The sequence below is a fragment of the Amblyomma americanum genome, chromosome 3, assembly GCF_052857255.1.
Source record: "Amblyomma americanum isolate KBUSLIRL-KWMA chromosome 3, ASM5285725v1, whole genome shotgun sequence".
Lineage (NCBI taxonomy): Eukaryota > Metazoa > Arthropoda > Arachnida > Ixodida > Ixodidae > Amblyomma > Amblyomma americanum.
In genome coordinates this window covers 112657896-112679023 of record NC_135499.1, presented here as the reverse complement: position 1 = coordinate 112679023, position 21128 = coordinate 112657896, and the positions used below count along the sequence as shown (strand labels likewise).

At 48.9% G+C, this 21128-nt stretch overlaps 1 protein-coding gene across 1 annotated transcript; it reads right to left on the bottom strand.

Moving 5' to 3' along the window:
* Positions 1–3591: 3591 nt before the first annotated feature.
* On the bottom strand, positions 3592–19878 carry LOC144124017 (uncharacterized). Its single transcript, XM_077656697.1, has 4 exons — positions 19465–19878; positions 18434–19111; positions 16983–18027; positions 3592–3974 (listed from the first exon to the last, which is right to left on the bottom strand). Exons 1-4 carry the CDS (start codon positions 19876–19878, stop codon positions 3592–3594), a joined length of 2520 nt encoding a protein of 839 aa, XP_077512823.1.
* Positions 19879–21128: the final 1250 nt, after the last annotated feature.

The window sequence follows — 21128 nt, the reverse complement described above, 5'->3', positions numbered from 1 at the left end:
CACCCTGGCACAGGGTAGTACTGTGTGATGCGAGCATCCATCAGGCCGCTCGAGAGGCAAACTTCGAAAACCACTTAACCCAAGGATCGCGGCCCAACTTGGCTTCGGTTATCGTAGATTGCTCTGCGCCCGCTGGCCCAGACGGTGAGTATGCGTCAGTATAAGAATAAGGCTTCGAGGAAGAGGCAACCACTGCAGACCCTATATGCTAAGTGGCTTTTCTAGAGCTCCATCACGCTGTCCTGGAAGCAACAGCTTGTTGGCAAATCGCCGGTGCGAAAAAGTCCCGTGATGCGGCCGTGTTTTAACCGAAGCGTATGAAGAAGCCTCTCTACAGGAGCAGGCGAGCACGTTGTCTTGTTGCCGTTGCTGGAAGCGCCTTCAACGGACACAAGTGAGGCGTAGTCGCATGAACTCTAGGATTCACGAGATGTAGTTAAGCTACTCGTTTCACTGGCGCCTCTTGAGAACTACGGCTTGTTGCAGCGTCGCCGTTCCAAACGAAAGGAATGCGTCACCTGATGCATTTTACGCTGGAAGCGCTGATGTCCCTATTGATACAATTCTGTTAGAGTGCGTAACCTCTATTGTGCTTACAAAGTGAATAACAAATGTTCTGAGCTTTTGAGCATGAAGGCGAAAGTCTTCTATTTTTGTTGGCAACCATTGCAACACGAAATAGGAGAGAAGGGATGTTCTTTCTGCCATAACGATGAGCCGTTCTCTTCGTCCCTTCTGTCACCGAGTGGCAGAATAGCTGCAGGTATGTCATCTGTCAAACTACGAACCTAGGAAGAAAGACTCACCGGTCTAACAGCCCTGGCATCATCTGTTCCTAATCCCTCCCTTTTTACACTACGCTACCGCCTGAGCGAGCGCCACAGGCCAAACACTGGTGCACAGTGGCCTCAAAATCTGGGGCACACTTCTTTTTTTTTTTGCGTATCACGTATCCTTGAAATACACGATACACAAAATTGTTTTCCATTGAGATACTCGCATAATTTCATTTTTGACTAACGACACAATACGGATACAGGAAATCTATCCGGAGGTAGAATCGACGATACATGCATCTTCGATACTCCCATGTCAGGCGATTGTGCGTGGTCAACTTTTGAACATTTCAGCGCAGTAGTACAGCTCCCGCAATGAAATCTGTAGCGTACATTGGTTGTCAACCGTGGTGATGTAGCGGACAGATTTGTCGCCAACGTAACATAACATAGTGTCATGTTTAGCTTTGCTTAGTTTATGGGGTTTAACGTCCCGAAGCCACTCAGGCTATGAGGGGCGCCGTAGTGAGCGGCTGGGGAAATTTCGACCACCTGGGGTCTTTAGAAGACACTGACATCGCACTGTACACGGGCCTCTAGAATTTCGACCTCCATCTAAATTCGACTGCCGCGGCCGAAATCGAACCCGCGTGCGTCGGGCCAGCAGCCGAACACCATAACCACTGAGTCACCATAACCACTGAGTGTCATGTGTTATGTGCCAAACACTGCGTTCGGCAGGAAGGTGTAGCAGTGTTGAGTTGAGGGGTTTAGTAAGGCCAGTGATCTAAATTTATGATGTGGTCAGCTTAGGTGGAACACGAGCGGAGAATGTCACCAACAACTTTTGACATTGTAGCTGGGTAATTGTCGCGTAGCACAACGGTGAGTGATAGCCTCTTCATACAGAAAAACTTCAAAGTCGGTACCGCAACTTGTGGCTTACAGGCGGATTATAGAGACCCTGACCGCATATTAACTGGCAGCTGCGATCAGCTTATCATCTCTGCAGGACGCCAGAAAATGACCCAGCATGTCGCTAACAGCGCGATGAAAAGCTTATGAGGAAATATAAGTAAATTAAACTGAATAAATATGGAGCGTATGCGCGGCTTTTCCTTGCACTGATAGAGGTCCCTGGATTAAGCAGTACGGTGTCCTACCAAATAGGATTAGGAATGGCAGTGTATGCAGTCGCAGGCGAGCAACTCCAAGTTGGCTGGCGGTCGCCAGGTGATGGAGTTTCCTCAGGACAGCCGAACAGAACTGCTGGGGAACCGCAGGCAGCAAGTCAGGTTTGTCAGAATGGAGAGTGCGGCGATGCATAGTGCCATTGTCGAAGAACAAGTAATCGTAGGCAAGCATCAAATGTTCTTTTGAATCTAATGGAACCGAACCGAAACGAAGAATCGAACCTTCTCTCGAGTTTAACAATTGAACGAGCCTATCAGAGAAAGCGGCGTTCAATGGCGCCTCTTTAAATACCGGCAGCGCACTCGTAACAACAGGTCTGTAGGAGATTGAAGGTCGTTGTCCATTTCATATACAAGAAGAAAATGCAATGACTAAGTGTATTCCTGCTCCTCAAAAATGGGCGCACAACATATCCCCGTAGGCTTAGCAAACCATTTGGTTGAGTCAACGTGGCCGAGGTGGCTCGTCCACAAAGACCAATAAAGAGCCGCTTGCGATACCCTGAGAGCCTACTTTGTCCGAGCTAGAGCGGCTTTGAAGAGAGCACGTAATTTTAAAAATACCCAGAGAATGCTCCGTCCCCATTCACAACGATCAGTGCACGAGTCTCGAACTAGAGCGGGCAAGGCATCTTTTGTTACCATACATTACCTACCCATACCGTACAAACATGATCGCCATTCTTAGGAGGCGCGAACAGTGTTTCCACAGAAGGCGTCGCAGTTTCAGTGCAGAATAATTGTTTTCGCGTTGAAACGCCAGCCGTGTAAAGTCGCCGAAAATCCACTACAGTAAACGAAGACTGCTGCTCAAGCACATTGATAGCGTTTTTAATCAAAAATCAAGCAACGTTTGCAGAGGTTCTGACGAAGGGCTTCAGAAAAAGGCAATATTAAGACGAGAACGTGTGCTTGGCTTGATGGAACCTGCACCAAAAAGCTATGCTGGGTGAAACGTATGAAAAAATAACGCGAAAACACCACAAAGGCACGAATACAACTACCGGATACCATATGTGACCATGAGATCGTTCATATTGCCCAGCATAGCCAGTTTTTTTAATAAAAGGCCCGAAGTTATCAGATTTAAACATTCCGACATTCAGTATAGCATAGGGCGTAGCATTGTTTAACTAAAAAACGAGGACAAACCACATATGATGTTTATCGGATGTATACGTATACGTCAAATCAACCCCCCCCCCCTCTCTTCCCTACCCCGGACAGGCCCATGCCATATATTCCCTCAAGGACTGCGGCGACATTAAAGTGACAGCCGAGCATGCCGGAGACCTCACCCATCAGCTGCTTCACGTATTTCTTCAGGGAAAACGCGAGCGTCCCATCCATCCTACGCAACAACGTCTGGCCGCGCAAAAGTCGCAGATACAGCCTCGGGGAACCTGTTCAGACGGATGTCCAGCACGGTTTGGATCCCCCGCGTCAGCGATAACTGCACGAGGTGCCGGACAATTTCGGGAAAAGTGCTCATATTGAGCAGCTTTCTGCCATAGTCGCGGAAAGGGAGCAGGGCCTTGCTCACAGACGTAGTTCCCAACCTCACGAAGCGTTCACAGGACTCGTGGAACTTGGCCGTATTGTAGACGGCGAATGAGGCTGGCTTAGCACTGTTCATGCCGCTCAGCGTCTAGTTGATATGTCGCATGAGTTCTCTGGTTCCGTAGCGAAGGAAGGTTACAGGAATTCCGCTGGCAGCTGCAGTCTTCTGTTGCCCGCTGTGGCAGACGTGGCTGTAGAATTCCTGACGGGTTTGCGTGTGGGTTGATCAGCAGGTCCAAGTCCCGTAAAGCCTGCCTGCAGGACTCGCTGGTGCAGTCATCGAGAGGCGGGCCTCGGTGCGCTGGGTCGCCAGTCAAGATCAGCAAGGCTATGATGCCGATAAAGCTGGTCGCTACCACCAGAACGATCAGGCACGCAATGAAATCGTCGTGGTTCAGCACAGCCTCGGTTAGAGCCGAAATCTCCTGGATCACGATGACTCCAACTGCGGACCACAAATGGCAGAAAAACGCACATGCATCATTGGGAGCCCGGTGAAGGGAAAGGAAAACATGCTTCGATTTTCAGAGCCTGAGAAATTCCATGTTTCGTTTTTATGCGTACAGGTCGTAGTACTTTTTCTATGCCCAACTTGACTCCTCAAACAAAGAAAATTCCGTTTGGGATGTATTTTGAGGGGGTGAAACGCGACAATTGGTAGACGAGCATCGTAATTTCTCTGATGGATGGCGCTAGGCGGCGATCGTTCCGCTAGGCGGCTTGCGTGCACGCGTAGCCGAGCATGGTGCAATCCAGCCCGTTTCAAAGGGTATTAATTACATTCCGTTTCTCGAGACGAGCGGCGCCTTCTTCGCTTTCTTCATCTAGTAAACCAAACAACTAACGCTCGTTACTTCGTCTTCCAGACTGTGACGGCCTTTTTTACACCGCGAAGCCTCGCAATCACCATCAGCATTTAGTGCAGTATGGAATACTAAGCCGCGGGTATATTATTCAGTATGTTATCCAGGCTGACATTATTACATATGTAGTCCGACGGAAGGAACTTTCGAAGCGCAACTTTTGGGCATTCGTGCGGGATACGGAAGGGAGTCGATACATTCATCCCTCGCACTTCGCGTCAGAGCAGGTTTGCAAGTTTCGCAATTTCACTTCTTACCTTTATGCCTGTTGCATCCAGTTGAGTAAAACATTTTAAAAGTGGATGGAAGTTCTTATTGGGGAGAACGTTTGTTACTCATTCAGACGAAGGAAACGTGCCGTGAAAACGAGTTAATATACTCAAAATGTCTTCACGAAGGCTTTCAAAGATTTATACGTATTCCCTAGACTCGTTACTTTGTTAGAGGCACACGAAGGTAATAATTGTCTTACTTTTCCGGTACCTTTCTGATGATGCACATGGCAACTTATAATGCAACTCATCATTTTAGCCGTCTGAAGATTACTTCTCTTGCTGCTTGGTGCCTATTCCTGCCACGTGGACCAACTGCGGAAGCCTATTTCAACATTGCGACAGTTGAACCTCGTACACCAATCACATCGAACGGACGACCTTCCTCGGGACGTTTCGATGTTCGCCGCCGCGTCACAGGAAGGTTGACCCTCTGGGCTGGGCGAGACCTGCGTAGTATGCCAGGTAGTTCGCGGAATGATGAGGACGGTTCGCGCGATCTTGTTTTGGACGATCTACAGCCGAGCGCCCAACTTCGGTTGCTTGTGTAGTGTGCCGGGGTCGATTCATAAGTTAAAGGACACTGTGTGCGTGTTGCTTTGCATTTACAGCACTTGCACATACACGCAGCTGTTCCTTGCGCAGTGCTTACTCTAATACTCATGCCATACAGGAAAATTTAATGCCGTTAATTGCTAACTGATTTAAGTGTTATTGTATCTGTGCGGTGAAACCCGCGTAAATTCAATGGCATTAGCCTTCCTGTCATTTGAGGCCTAGTGAGTTCGCCAGAATTCATTCCACTAAGCTTTGCGTACTTTCATCCCCATTCCATACGTGAAAAATAATGCAACTTTGTTAGTAACAACTGCCTAACCAGTAACAAATGGGGAGACAAAGGGAAAGGAAAAGAGGGGCTCGTTATGATATACATGACGGAAGCCAACAGTCACCGAAGCAAAGAAGCATAGCGGATATTTTTTCGTTCAATCCGTTACGTTCATGAAGGAAAGAATAATAGGGTAATTATCTTATAGATAATTGATCAGAGAGGAGAAGAGAACGTAGCCACATACCGCCGGTGTGATCCAAAACCCACGACCTCCAAATTTCGCGTCCGATGCTCTAGCAACTCAGCCACGCCGACGGCTGTCCAATCTGCTTTCTGGGGTATTAACGTTTTGCGTGTAACTGAACCTTGATAGCTTTCACCAGCACCACCCCCGCCCGTAGCGGCGAACGTAGTACATCCTGTATTACAAGACTGGCACGTAGGAACGCGATCGAACGGTTAGGGCGGGAGCTCTGTGAGATACCTCCGAATGGTGCACTGTCTTTGTATCAAAAGAACCTTTTTTTTGCGATGATACGGTCGTTTGATGCAATGCATTTTGTTCACCATCATACTATGTTAATATTTGTTATATTTGTTAATATCTGTCACGTTTTACCGCCTTTTGTCGCAGTTCACTATTTCATTTTTGAAAGAAAATAAACCTCAACCTCAACCCCCTTATGCTAAGTATGGCATCAAGAGTGCCTGAATAGAGGGCCCCGTTAAACTATTAAGCATACAAGTCACCGAAACGGAGGAGCATAGGATATTTTTAAAATTTGTGATGTGCATCAATGCGAAATTATTATGGCAATTATATTAACGATAATGAATTATAAAGCAGGAGAAAAAAGAACCACATGCCGCCGGTGGAACTTGAACCCACGAGCTCTGATTTTCGCGTTAGGTTCTCTACCAATTAAACTATGGGGACAGCTGTCCAATTTTCTGATTTCGGAGGTATTTATGTGTCGCGTGTAGTGTAGAAAAGATCCTGTATGCTCCAATCCAAATCAACTTTTGTGCTTGGAATTATGCCTCTGCAAAACGCAGGAATTTTTTTTTTTTGCTTGAGGCTCTAACATTGCATTTAAACAGAAACTTAACTTGTAACTCGGCAGAGCCCTTTCAGAGAGAGTTCAAAATTTTATAGCTCTTTTTGGCTCATTCCTCCTCAGTTCGACACCATCCCTAGGGCCGACACGTAGCAGCGTGTCCAGAGAAAACAAATAAGAAACAAATAAATGATCTATGGCAACTTCACAAGGCTTCAGGAGACGCCTTGCGAATATTTCGCTCTTACGATATTGCGTTCGATCAATGTACGACAACTGGTGCGGCACGTTGTTTCGTCAAAATTTCAGGCTTCTTCGATTCGCCCTGGGAAAAACGACGAACCGTAGCAAGCAAACCAAGTGTCATCTCGCGCTTGTTCAGAAAACGCGTTTTGTAGCGACAGCTACACTTCGCGAGGTCAGCGTGGCTGCGCGCCGAGCCGTGGCACCACCGCTCCGCCAGCTGTGCGCATGCGCGGAGTGACGTCATAGCCCGCAGCTGGTGTGTGCGGTGCGCGCCTCGCCGCTGCGCCGACGGCGGAGCAGACGCCGCCCATCTCGTCAGAAGTGCGCATTCTTGGAGTGACGTCAGAACGCACAGCTGGTGTGCGGCCCTTGCCTAAATTACGCTAGCATTTCGAGCCTTCAGCGTGCCGGCGCCGTGGCCACCGCGGCAGCTGCCAGCGGCGCTGCGCGCCAGCAAAACCGAGTGGGGGAGAAGTGGAGAGGGGGAGAGAGTGAATCCACGTCCAGGGACGAAGATGAAGAAGGAACGCCCAGCGAAACGCAGCGGCGAAAGACTGACTTTGCAATTCGACTGAGCGCGTTCCACTCGGCCATCTGTAACTATGGGTCACACCAGGCTTAACCAGAGCTAAACCGCAGCCATTTTTTTTTTCATCTAAGCAGTCAAATATCTTACGCTAGAACAATGCCTACAGAAAGAGTGAAAAAGAAAACTAGGTTCATGCCGGCATTATGACGATATTATAGTTTGCTCTTCTTTAAGGCGAATTAGCTCCTAACAGTAAACGTTGGTTTGCATTTGGCGCCGCGGTCTCGAAATTTCTGCTTTAGCTTCTGCTTGCGTCGAGGTCAATTTTTCCGTTCTTCAACCCTTACCAAGAATGAATACCTATGACGAAGCTCCTATGCTGTGCACTTAAACGTAAGCAATTCGCGACGCACTCCAACTGCGTCCAGTTAAATTTAGACTGCGTCAGTGCAAAAAAGATAGCAGCACTCACAGGTGACCAGGGAATTTCCAATGTCCTCGTAGAGGGGATGACGCTGCTGTCCTCCTCGTATTCCTCCAGAGCGCCACCAACAACATGGAACGAAGGAGACGGTGGTGACAGGACAGGGGTGGCTTGTATCGGCGGCTTTGGCGTGGAGGATGGGTCCCTTGATTCGTCGAGTTCCACTTGCGTACCTACTAAGGTCGTCGTGGCCTGACTCAAGCTGAGACTTGCGTCAGTGTGCTTCGGTTGACCGACGGCATCCATGGCGGAGCGGGCCTGGTTTCCACCTGTGTACGATAAGCTGTCGGCTGCTACTTTACAAAAGACACAGGCCTCCTAGTAGCTATATGGTGCCGTTTTCTTACCGCGTATTTAAATTATGCGGCCAACTATTTCTATTGCGGTAAAGTAGCGCGCGTAAAACTACAAGGAAATATTGTGCAGTGCCACCACCCCGGGCTTTTATATCAGTTTGCTGTGGCACGAAACATTCCTCGCCTATCGCATCTGAATTACCTGTGGACGCACGCGGATCTTGACGCAGGGCCCGAAACTTTGAAATGCTCAGGAACTCATTGTTTAAGCCAACCAGCCACTGCATCGAGTGCTTAATCTTCGTAATGAAAGGAAGTGTGAATAAATCTAAAATCTCACTCTCAGCTCGATGTAAATAGGCAAAACTGGTAGTTTTCTCGTCAGGACAAGTTGCACTACAAATTGAAAGGGCGTGAAAGTGTCACCCAGCTGAACTGATCTCCGTTGAAAACCTTCTGGCGAATAACGGTGCAGATGACAGGCCTTTCTGCCGACGCGGTGTGTGTAAAGAGTAGGAAAGAAGGAAGCCTAAAATAGCTTTCTCAAGCAGCCACCCGCACGCCGGGCATCACGTGAAAAATTTCAATATGAAGGCAATTAATGACAACGCGACACATCTTGAAGGGCAACTCCAATTATGTACCTTTCAGAGATATTGAGAAATCTACGGCCGTCAATTTCTAAATATGTTAAGTTTTGCTTTGCGATCAATGTCAGAACACTGGAAACCCACCGCGCCGCTTACCCTGCTCAACTGGTTTCTGGAAGCGTGAGTTGTCCGTGGTGGTCGCAGTGGAGACGTTTGACGCGATGGTCCTTGAAGCGGCGCCTCTTTTGGGAGGCGGCCTTCTGCTTCCGATTAGCCGCGGCCACCGCAGGACCTCTTCCGCCTTGAGCCTGCAGAGAACCCTGCCGGACTGCCTCCTGATCGGTCCGGCCAGCGACGCGTAGACGAGCTTCTGTCTTCCATACGGGTTGTTGTTGTTGTTGTTGTTGTTGTTGTTGTTGTTGTTGTTGTTGTTGTTGTTGTTGTTGTTGTTGTTGTTGTTGTTGTTGATGATGATGATGATGATGATGATGATGATGATGACCTCACACAATGGCACATACCCACAAGGGGGATTGGCCATAACCAGGCGGTGACTATTTAAATGACCAGTTGCATGTGGCAAGCATGGGATGTCCTACCAAAATTTGGATCGCACAGTTTCCGTAGCCGAGGTGGTTGCAGGAGGTTAGGGGGGTCAATTAAAATTAAAATTTAGGCAAAGAAGGGGTAGGGATTACTATAAATGGTTGTAAAAACCGCAATACAGAAGCTGATAATGGGATGGGCAGGACGAAAGCTCATGATGGTAGACGTTTTGATTCTAGGAGATAATTTTGAACGGCAGAGCAAACATTCCCATTGGTATGGCCAAGCATAGAAGCGCCAAGAGACAGAACAACCGCAGAAGACAGGCGCAAACTGAGATTCTGTATTGGAACTTCTAATAGTCGCCTCCTAATCGATGAGTAGCGACGGCAAAAAAGAAGAAAGTGCTCTATTGTTTCCGGCTCCGCACAATACGGACACAATGGAGAGATCGCCAGGCCAGGCCTGTAGAGGTAAAAATTTAGTTGCGGCACCCGGCAACGAAGCCTCGTGAAGGAAACCAAGATCGCGCGATCGCCAGACTGAGCTTCTCCAAGGGAACAGTAGGTGCTGGAAGTCGTCCAAGGAAGTAAGCGCTGATGCGCCCAATTCGTTCATTACAGTGTACTGTCGAAAGCGTGCCGCCGTGATGTAAGCAGTTGTTGGAAGCGGATCAACAATCGGTCCACTCAGGGCTGCCTTCGCTAAAGCATCAGCTGATTCATTTAATAGAAGACCCCTGTGCCCAGGAACCCAAAGAAATCGAATTGATGTGATGTGTGGAGGGATCAGGAATTTTAGTATCCGAAAGAGCTGCGATTCAGTGGACGCCGAGAGGGAAGTGCATAAAGATAACGAGTCCGTAATTATTATTACTGCTGATAAAGAAATTGGTACCTTGCGCAGAGCGAGAACCACTGCTAGAAACTCAGCCAGATAGAGAGGAGTGAAATCTTGGATACGGAGAGAAAAAGACCAGTCAAGGGACTGGGAGTAAATACCTACACCTGCCTTTTCTGCACACACCGAGCCATCAGTCGCAATTGCAACACGTGAGCTGAAGGTCGACAAATAACCCTGCAACATACCATTTAACCATGAGAAAGGTAGTAATTTTGCACTACATGGATAAATGTCATCGTAGATGATAGACACTGTTGCGGGGATGGACCGCACCGGAACAATTTCAGGTATTCGCACGTTGAGTGTGCCCAGCAAAGATTCGACGAAACAGATTTGGGGAGTTTGAAGGCGAGACCATCCGACACCCAAGAACTCCGCTCGCTGCCCTAGGAAGATCAACTCGGATGCATGCTGCTCCGAGTCGCAAAACTTTAAAAACGTTTGTACTGTCAAAAGGCGAAACCATGCAGTAAGAGACGGCACCCGCGCTTCCAGATACAAAATATTGTTTGCCACATATTTAGGGAGACCCAAACACAGGCACAGAGCTTCTCGCTCTAAGAGCAGAAGTGGGCGCAGTTTGTATGCAGCTGCTCCAGAAAACAAAACGCAACCGAATTCCAAGATTGGCCGGATATGCATTTTGTAAATCAGCAGAAGAGCATGTCTGCGCATACCGCAGCGAGGGCTACTCATCCTTCGCAGAAGGCCTACCGCCCGAATCCCTTTCGCAGCAACCTGATCTATATGTGACCGCCAAGAGAGAGAGCGCAGTCATAAGTTACCCCGAGATACTTTAGGGAACATACCTGAGGAATGACATGATGACGATAAGACAATGAAATGTGTACCTGTTGAGTAACCGGAAAAGGAAACAAAGCGCACTTGTTTACATTAAGACTTAAGTGTAATTCAGATAACCATCGGTCAAGGTAATTTAAGTATGACTGTAAAACCATATAAACAGAATGTAAATCACTCGCAGCAGCAAAGAAAGCTATATCGTCTGCATACTCGTACGTAGTCACATCAGGGGAAGTCGGAATCGAACTGAGTAAGAGGTTGAAAAGAACAGGGGAGAGAACTGCACCTTGAGGCACACCTCTAGATTGATGAAATTTTCTTGTAGAAACTCCGCGTTGACAACAACAAAATTCTCTGTCAGCCAGGAAAGCTGACACCCATTCCACACAATAACTTGGCAAGCCCAGAGCCCGTAGTCTGTACATCAGAGGCCCATGTTCGACACTGTCATATGCTTTCGAGATGTCTAGAGTTACCAGCGCAGCGTACTGTCGACGCCGGGATGATGGCGTCGTTGTTGTTGTTGTTGACCTCGCACATGGCGTCGCCGACCTGCGATTATTCTTCTTCTTTTACCTCTTAAAACATGGCACATACACACATGGGGTAATTGGCGAAGGTGCAGTGTCATAAACAAGAAAATTTCCATAGAACATTACGACAAAATTACGTCGATTACGTCAGCAAATCAACATATTATCTGCAGTTATGTAATCATAGAGAATCCCACAAAATTTAACCCAATGCAAATTCTTTGGCGCTCGCACCCAACGATAATAACACTGGCAGAGGAAACGGGAGCCCTAACCTGCAGAGATGGTCCTTCAGGTAAACCTTTATCTCAGGTGCGAACTTTGGACCGTAGAGGAGAAAATGGTCTAAAGATTCAACTTTCGCACATGCGTCACATAGGTTCGTCGGTGTCAAATCACACCTGCATAGATATAAATTCAAACATGTAATCCTGCACCGCAACCGCGTCATTGTTACCTCACACAGCCTGGATTTACACGTACGGACGTTCCAATTATATGCTAAGTGCTGATAGTCAGTGGTACTTAGTAAGGGATGTCGTAACCTGGCTGATATATGTAGGAACCGCTGAAACCTGGAAATCGCCAGCAGGCTGAAATTCGGGACGCGATTTGTCACTGACCCTTCAAGAGGCGACCTTGCTAAGTAATCAGCCACTTCATTTGAATGAATACCAGCATGGCTAGGGACCCAGACAAAACGGACCACCTTCAAAGTGCATGGGACAAAAAATCGCAGGATACGGCGCAAAAAAATCTTGTGAAATGTCATGGAAGACTAACACCGACAAACAATCAGCGAGAATAATAACATGAGACACATGGCATGGAATTTTGTGAAGGGCCATTCCAAGAGCCAAAAATTCCGCAAAGAATATAGGAATATAATCTGGGATGCGAACAGAATAGCTCCATGCCAAATCCAGCGAAAAGATGCCAACTGCAGCTTTTTGGCAGCTGACGGAGGCATCGGTAGTAAGTGCCGCGTGATCGGGTACTGCTCGATATGATCAGAGAGAGGATCGTTTAAAATGTTTGCGGGCATGTGTTTCGCATGAGATGGGAAGATGTGTTTAAAATGGAATTCCACTGCTGCCGGCGTGTCATCAGCCCCCTGCAAAGAACAGAGATCAACATCAATCGGTGTTAAAAGGTTCTGAGTTAACAGAATTTGTGGCTTGTGACACCGTGGCCAATGATGAGAAAAGAGTAAGGCCGGCTGAGACACAAAAATAGGAGCACTAACATCAGTCACCTGGTCCAACGACCTGAGGAAACTTCGCACTGTGAGTATTTGAAAGCAGGAATTTAGTTGAGGGATACGGGCATCCAGATAAAGCATGGTGTTTGAAATTGATTTTGGGAGGCCAAGGCAGAGACGTAGAGCGTGCCTTGTCGGTAAGATAAACGGTTGGATCTTGTAGTTTGCGCTACGAGAGAACAGAACGCAACCAAATTCAAGTATAAGTTTTACATAGGCTTTCTATAGTAAAAAACTGAGCCGCGGCGCATCCCAAACTTTTTATTGCCGAATCTTGTCAACCGGCCTAAAGCGCGTTCTCCTTTAAACACATTGTTCTTTATAATGAAGGCTCCAATCCAATCCTGGCTGATAATTAAGTAACACCTAGGTCTTTAACGGATTCCACTTGTGGCATCCGGTTAGATCGATGGACTAATGAAATGTGCAAAGGCGTGTCTGGAGTAAATTCCAAAACGCCGCATTTGTCAACATTCAGGGATAAATTAATAGAATGCAGCCAAACTCCAAGAGCATCCAAATATCCCTGCAGAATCTGGTAAAGGGAAAGAATATGTCTGGCCGGGGCAAAAAAGCTGTAATCTACATACACAAAAACTGTGATAACAGGACGAACGGGGATGCCACTGACTAAAATATTAAAAAGCAGCGGGGATAGCCCCGATCCTTGCAGCACACCTCTTGATTGATAATATGTATTTAACATAAGGTTCCCTCTGTGCAGTATAAATATCTGTCCTTCAGAAATTCAGATATCCACGCATAAATGTAGGTTGCAGGATGTAACTGAGCAAGTCTGTTAAGTAAAATTGTATGTTCTACACTGTCATAGGCCTTTGCTACATCAAGAGTCACCAAAGCTGAAGCTTCTCTTCTGCGTAGCGAGAGCCGGATTTTACTCTCCAGATCCACATGCGCGGACCATATAGGGCATTCGCGACGAAAGCCAATCTGGGCTGAGCTGAGACCGTTGACGTCATGAATACGTTTTGTGAGGCGGCTGTGCACTATCATTTCTAAATATTTGACTAAATTTGAATTTTGCGCAATTGGCCGAATATTGTGTAAAACATAAAGGTGTATGGTTGGGCAAGTTGGTGATACATTCTGTAGGAAAACAGCGCAAAAATACACAAGAAAAGAAAAACAGACAGACAGACTCCGCAACAATCGAGTCTGTCTGTCTTCCTTGTCCTCTGTTTTTTTTTGCGCTGCATTCCTACAGAATTATCTAAAAGTTATCGTTTCCCTGCATCTTTCATCAATAAAATAATTTTCTATGTCTTCTAAATGTTTGGAATCCGTGCATTTTCCAAAGAAGCGTTGAAGATATCTAAAAGGTTGCTCATAAAATCCTGGCCTAAATTTTAATCATTCCAACAGTGACACCATCTTGTCCAGGAGCTGCAGGATGCAACATTGCCAGGACTGAGAGGAGCTCTGATGCGTCAACCTCGGTATAATCAGAAGAGGGTGGGATTGTGCACAAAAAGACGTTTCTCTGCGTCTGGAAACGTAACGCCATTCCCTGAACAATACGCTGCAGGGTTTTCTGAGCCTTTTATAAAGATAACACTGTTTAAGTAGTGAGGTGAGGGACTGGATAACTCTTGTTAGTTCCACGAATTTATACAGGGCCTTCCGATTACGAGGATTTGAATGATATGGGCTTAAACTTTGGCTATACTACTCTTTGGCCTGTGCAACTGTTATTTTGAAAAATGCAGAGAATAATTTGTAATTTAACCAATTAGCAGGACTCTGGTTGCAGGATAGCCTCTTCCAGACCGCTTTTCTGCGACGATAGTCCTTTTCACATTCTTCTGTACACCAAAGAGACGGCGATTTATTAGAGGCTGTTGTGGGCACAGTGCATATTGAGTGGTCTACTGCATTTTGCAATAATGAAACCGTTGGCTGAGCTCGGTCATCCCGGCTTGTACTAACTATAAAGGTAAATGAGGCGGACATCAGATTTTTATAAATATTATGGTTGACAAATTTATGGGTTACAAAACTAGTTTTGAGCGGAGATAACCGGATAGTGAAAGTTATAGGAAAGTGGTTACTAGATGTACCTTAATCCTCTGTCAACCAATCAGTCACTTCCAGCCTACCAGCTGATAACGTTAATTCAATGGCTGAGCCACCAACCCCTCGCACAAAGGTTGTTTCTCTGGAATTGCAGCAGCGTACAGAATATGCAGACAGCCACGACCAGAGAAGCTGGCCGCAGGAAAGAGTACGACTTCACCAGTCACTATGGTGTGAATTAAAATCTCCTGCGATGACTGCACTACCTGTGCCAGTCACCAAGCTGTCTACAGTCTGTCCTGTGTACACCTAAAGGAAAATAGACATTACCAATTGTGACATTGGCACAATGCGGAAATAAAATTTTTATCGCTATAAGCTCACAGTCAGGGAGAAGAATTTTCTTAGAGGTGGATGCCTGATGGCATATATGTTGAGATAGCATGGTTACCAATCCACCTCCCCTGCCAACATTTCTATCTGACCTGATAAGTCGAAAGTTATTCATTGAAAATGATTTATAAGGTGATAATCGCGTGTCTTGTAAAATCAAAATATCAGGGTTATGTTTGCGAATAAGTAATTCTTGATCTGGAAGAGAAGACAATACGGAGCGGCAATTCTATTGTAACACTTTGATACCTGCCATTATTACTGACCAATTGAAGAGGCACAAACCACCTCTTTTGGAATATCAACATGAAGAATTTTGGGTGGTCCTTTTTTTAGCTTTCATATGTGGAGAACTAGATTTAGATGGTGACGAGGAAGCACGGCGCTTCTGCGTAGGGCGCGGCATTTCGACATCTGTTGCGCAGATGTCGGTGCGACATGCACTGCTAGGAACAGAGATCTTAGATGGGTCCTGGGGAGCATCAGGAGGTGATGTTGAGCGGCTAGCACTAGCTGCAGAAGCTGAAACAGATGCAGACGTTGCTGCCGGAACGGATGTTAATGCTGACACAGATTGAACTGTAACAAACTGAGCCTGTCACGCCGATCAGTGTGAGGCCGGCACGATGAAAGAAATGATTGATTTACTGGCTGAAGTGCTGGAACGTCTGATGGCGGGGAGCTGAAAGGCGCGTGACGCCGGCACGAGGAGCGAGCTCAATTCCACCGCACTTCGACGTCATCTTCGACGGCTGGTGCTGCTCCTGCTGCGTAAGGCCGCTGCTGCACATACAGTAGGCACCCCCCTAGTGAAGGAGTCCGGTGAAGCAGGGAGACGGAACGATACTTTCCGCGTCTTAGGAGTGGCTGGGAGAGATGGCGGAGGAGGGCCGCCGGCCGGGTGGGGCAGAGAAAGCACACATGAATCCCAGTGGACGGGGCGTCCTCTGTGAAGGCTGGCTTCAAGCGGTCGATTGAAACAGTGTCAGTGCGCCCATGAATGTCGACGACGAAGACCTTCGATGTTCTTTCCAGTACACGGAAAGGGCCGTCGTAGGGGCGCTGAAGCGGCTTGCGGACAGAGTATCGGCGAGCAAAGACGTGCGTGCAAATCACTAGTTCGGATGGAACATGTGAAGATGGTCGAGACGGGCGTCGGAGATGTGGCGCTCTGAAATGGCGGCAAAAATAGCGGAGCTGTGTCACGTAATCGGTAGGGTCGGGACTTGTAGACGAATCGGTAGATTCGAAAAATTCACCAGGAAGACGCATGGGTGAGCCGAAGACAAGTGCTGCAGGAGTGCAACGAAGATCTTGCTTCAGTGTAGCACGGAGACTGAGCTGAACCAGTGCTATGGAGGCAGTCCAGTGGGTGGTGTCGAGTTGGCCTTTGAGGGATGTTTTTAACGAACGATGGAAGCGTTCGATCATACCGTTAGCGATGTGATGGTAAGCCGTAGTTCTCATTCGGGAAGCTCCAAGCAAAGTCATAAGGTTATGAAAAAGTGAAGATTCAAAATGGGCACCACGGTCAGTGGTGATAGTCGAGGAAACTCCGTACCGGGAGACCCAGCCGGGGACGAAGGTTCTGGCGATGGTGTCACTGGTGGCGTCAGGCCGAGGAACGCTTCGGGCCAGCGAATGAACCCATCGATGCAATTAAGAAGATATGATCGTCCAGCGGAAGGTGACCAGGGACCCAGGATATCGATGTGGACGTTGTCTAAACGGGCTGACGGCGGAGGGAACGAGCCGAAGGGAGAGGTAGTGTGTCGCTGAGTTTATACTGCTGGCAAGCCAGGCAGGCACAGGCCCAGCCGCGCACGTCCTTGTTGACGGTGAGCCAGGCGTAGCGTTTTGTGAGAAGGTGCTGCGTGGCGCGAATTCCGGGATGAGACAGGCTGTGGAGGGCGTCGAAGACAAGACGAGGAAAGGCCGAGGGCACCAAAGGGCGCGCAGAGCCGGCCGAAGTGTCGCAAATGATGGGGACGGGGCACGAAGGAAGGAGATATTCACGGAGAACCAGCGAACGAGGGTTCTTGCAAAGGTACATAACTTTCGAGTCATGTTGCTGCGCTTTTGCGAGGGCGGCAGTGTCGAGGTTGAGTGGTGGAGCAGCAGAGGCGAGGGAAGCAGTAACACGTGACAGAGCATCCGCCGGGGCATTGTCAACACCTTGCACATGTCTGATGCCAGTCCTGAATTCTGCCACGTACGAAAGGTGCCGAACTTCACGAGGCGAGAATTTGCCGCTCCCCGATTGGATGGCAAAAATAAGTGGTTTGTGGTCGGTGACGATGCGGAATGGCCGACCTTCAAGTAGGTGCTTGAAAAGCGGCACGGACATGTACATGGCAAAGAGTTCACAGCCGAAAGTACTGTAACGGCTTTCGGCAGCGGAAAACTTGCGGGAGAAAAAAGATAGAAGGCTCCAAGAACCATCCACGAGCTGGTGAAGCACGGCTCCAACGCCGGAGTCGGAGGCGTTGGTCATGAGGCGTAGAGGTGCATCAGGGCGCAGATGTGCAAGGAAAGCGAGGCCGAATAGATTCGATTTGGCGGCCTGGAAATAATCCAGAGGAGCTGAAGACCATGTCTGTTGTGCGAAGTTTGTTTTCTTGCCTAGAAGCATGTCCGTCAGTGATTCGAGGAGTGCAACACAGTGAGGGATGAAAAGGCGATAAAACTTGATAAGGCCGAAAAATTCATGGAGCTTGAGGATTGAGGCAGGCTGAGGAACGTCTTGAATGACCTGGACTTTTGATGGGAGAGGCCGGATGCCGGAGCTGTTGACACGGTGGCCAAGGAAGTCGAGCTCCGACATGCCGATTTCACATTTTGCTTTGTTGATGATCTGGCAATAAGAAGAGAAACGTTGAAATGCTGCCGGCGGTGTTGCAAGTGCTGCTCCGCATCGCGGCTGAATACGAGGAGGTCATCGATGTAGGCCATGCAGAAAGGTAGACCCCTTGTAACTGTGTCCACGATTCGTTGAAATGTCTGGCCAGACTTACAGAGCATGCGGAGGTATTCGAGGATGCCTAATGGTGTGATGATTGCAGTTTTAGGTACATCGGATGGTTCTACAGTGATTTGGTGGTAGGCCTTGACGAGATCGATTTTAGAGAAAATTGTAGCGTCATGCACAGCGGCGGTAAAATCCGCGATGTGAGGTAGGGGAAAACGGTCCGGAACGGTAGCGTTGTTAGGGCGCGGTAATCACCACAGGGACGCCAGTCCCCTCGGGATTTTTTCGCTACCATGTGTAGAGGGGGCGCCCATGGGCTAGATGAAGGTCGGATAATGCCGAGCACCAGCATGTGTTCGAACTCGTTGCGGGTGATCTGTAAACGGCCTGGAGCAAGGCGCCGGGCTCGAGCGTGCGTGAGCGGGCCAGTGGTCACAATGTGATGCGTAACCTGGCGTTTGACGGGCAGTAAGAAGTTGGAAGGACAAAGCAGAGGAGGGCATTCATCCAGGAGGATCTCGCAGGCTGACTGGTGTGGGCTGGGTATACTGGCAAGCGGTTCTCGAAGACGGAGGCCCTGAACAGAGAGGTTGGGCGTGCCGTCTGCGAGACACTTGCTGTGCATGTTGACCAGCAAGTTGTAGTAGAGCAGGAAATCAGCTCCGAGGATTGAGTAACGTACGTCCGCGACGAGGAAAACCCATCGGAATACACGCCGGAGGTCCAAATTGAGTGTGAGAGCATGTTCGCCGTACATAGCGATGAGGTTGAGGTTTGCGGCTTGTAGCGATGGGCCAGTGCGGCGAGAATGTGAGGGTGTAATGCTGCAGGGGAGGACGCTCAGCTGTGCTCCGGTGTCGACGAGAAAACGGAGGCCCGAGATGTGGTCGCGAATGAAGAATAAGTGGCTGCTCTCCGAGGTGACACCACTTGCCGCTTCTAGTGGTGTCGTGGGAGGTTTCCCTGGATGCTACAGGGAGGGGTACACCGACGCGCACCTTCACCAAAGGTGCGGTGATACCAGCACTCGCTGTTTTGAAGAGATGGGGTAGCACTACGTCGGCAAGGTGAGGCCTGGCGACGGGAAGGGGAAAGAGAGTGGGAGGTCGATGGTGCGGCGATTTGGTCGGAGAGAGGTGTGATCTGGGCGTGGAAGTCGTCACGTAGGCTCTGAAGGTCCGAGCGGGAGATAAGAGATTTAAGACATGATGTTGGGGTGGGAGGTTGGGATACTGCTGTGGTTGGAAACGTCCATGACGGAATCCGCCGGCTGAGCAAACTTCTCCAAAGGCAACCCCTGGGCGGCAAAAGCACTAGGCAGACCGACGACGGCGAGCGCTGAATGAAAAAGTCACGCAGGAAGGCTTGGTCGAAGATGGCAGCCTTGTCACCCAGGAGCTGCTGGAGCCACCGCAGCAACTGTGTTAGTTTGTGGTCCCCCAGTTCTTCGGAGCAGATGAGCTCTTTCGAGGCGGCTGTTCGCTTGATGAGCACAGCAGCCAACGTTTCAAACGGGGCCGAGGCGGGCGGAGTTATGAGGAAGTCGCGCACTTCGGCGGCAATCTCAGGCGGTAGCGACGCAGAGACGTGATGAAACTGCTGCGCCTGGGTGGTGATGCGGTAAATAGGGAACTGGCTGTTGACTTGAGCGAGCCAGAGTTGAGGATCGGCCGGCGAGGACTGGGGTAGGCGAAGGGACCGCGCATAGACTGCACTGGAGGGTCCGTCACCAAGCATGGCGGAGGCGTTGACGTCGGCGTTGGCTATGGTGGGGTCGGGTGTTCGAGCGGACGTCCGGGTCACCAATTTGTCGCACCAATCAGTATGCTGGCGGCACGATGAAGGAAATGATTGATTTACTGGCTGGAGTATTGCAGCTTCTAATGCCGGGGAGCCGAACGGCGCGTAAAACCGGCATGAGTTGCGAGCTCAATTCCAGCGCATTTCGGCGTCATCATCTTCGACGGCTGGTGCTGCTCCTGCTCCGTTAAGCCACTGCTGCTGCTACAAGCCAACGCCTCAGAAAAAGTGTTTAACTTTCGCTCAACCACATTATTAAGTGTTTTTTTCTACTGAAGTCACAATTGAGGCAGTCAAGGAAGAACTCACGGGACACGCGCCACGCATCTGGAACGCTCTCCACGAGACTGGGCAGAAGAAGAAGGCTATTTTCGAGTCGCAGGTCGGCGACGCGATCATCCCGCATGGAAGACACCTTCAAATTTCGTCCGCACGTCGCTGGCCCGAAGGACCAGGAGACTGTCCAGCAGGGTTCTCAGCAGGCTGTAGGCGGAAGAAGTCCTGCGGTGGCCAAAGCAAACCGGAAGCAAAAGGCCGCACCCCGAAAGAGGCGCCACTCCAAGGACCACCGCCGCAGGCGCACGTCAAGCGTCTGCACTGCGACCACCGCCGACAGTTCATGCTTCCTGAAACCAGTTGAACAGGGTGAGTGGCACGGTTGGTTCCGAGTGCTCGGACATGGGGACCGTAGAACAGGCATAGCATTTTAGATATGTCGAAAGGTAACGTAGTTGGAGTTAGCCTCAAGATGTGTTGCCTTTTTATTCATAGCCTTTAACAGGGAATTGTGCATATGCTGGCCATCTTGAGCGTGAGTGCCTGAAAAAGCTGTTTTAGGATTCCCTCCTCCTCACTCTGGTGAGCAACCGCGTCGGCAGCTTTATTCCACAGATAGAACGTCGTGCATTGAGGCTTCTAGGTATGTTTTGAAAAGAGATCAGTTTAGCTTCGTGATATATTTTCGGCCTTTCAAGCTGTAGTGTAACTTGTCCTGACGAAGGACCTAGCAGTTTGGTATATCTATCGCGCACTGAGATCGAGATAGTATATTTCTTCACTCCTATGTCCACTAGAAAACGAAGCACTCATTTCAAAGGCTCGTTGGCTTTAAGGTTGAGCTCCTGAGTACGAGCTCAAAGCTTGGAGCCCTGCGCCAAGATCCTTGTGCTTTCGCAGGACACCCGGAA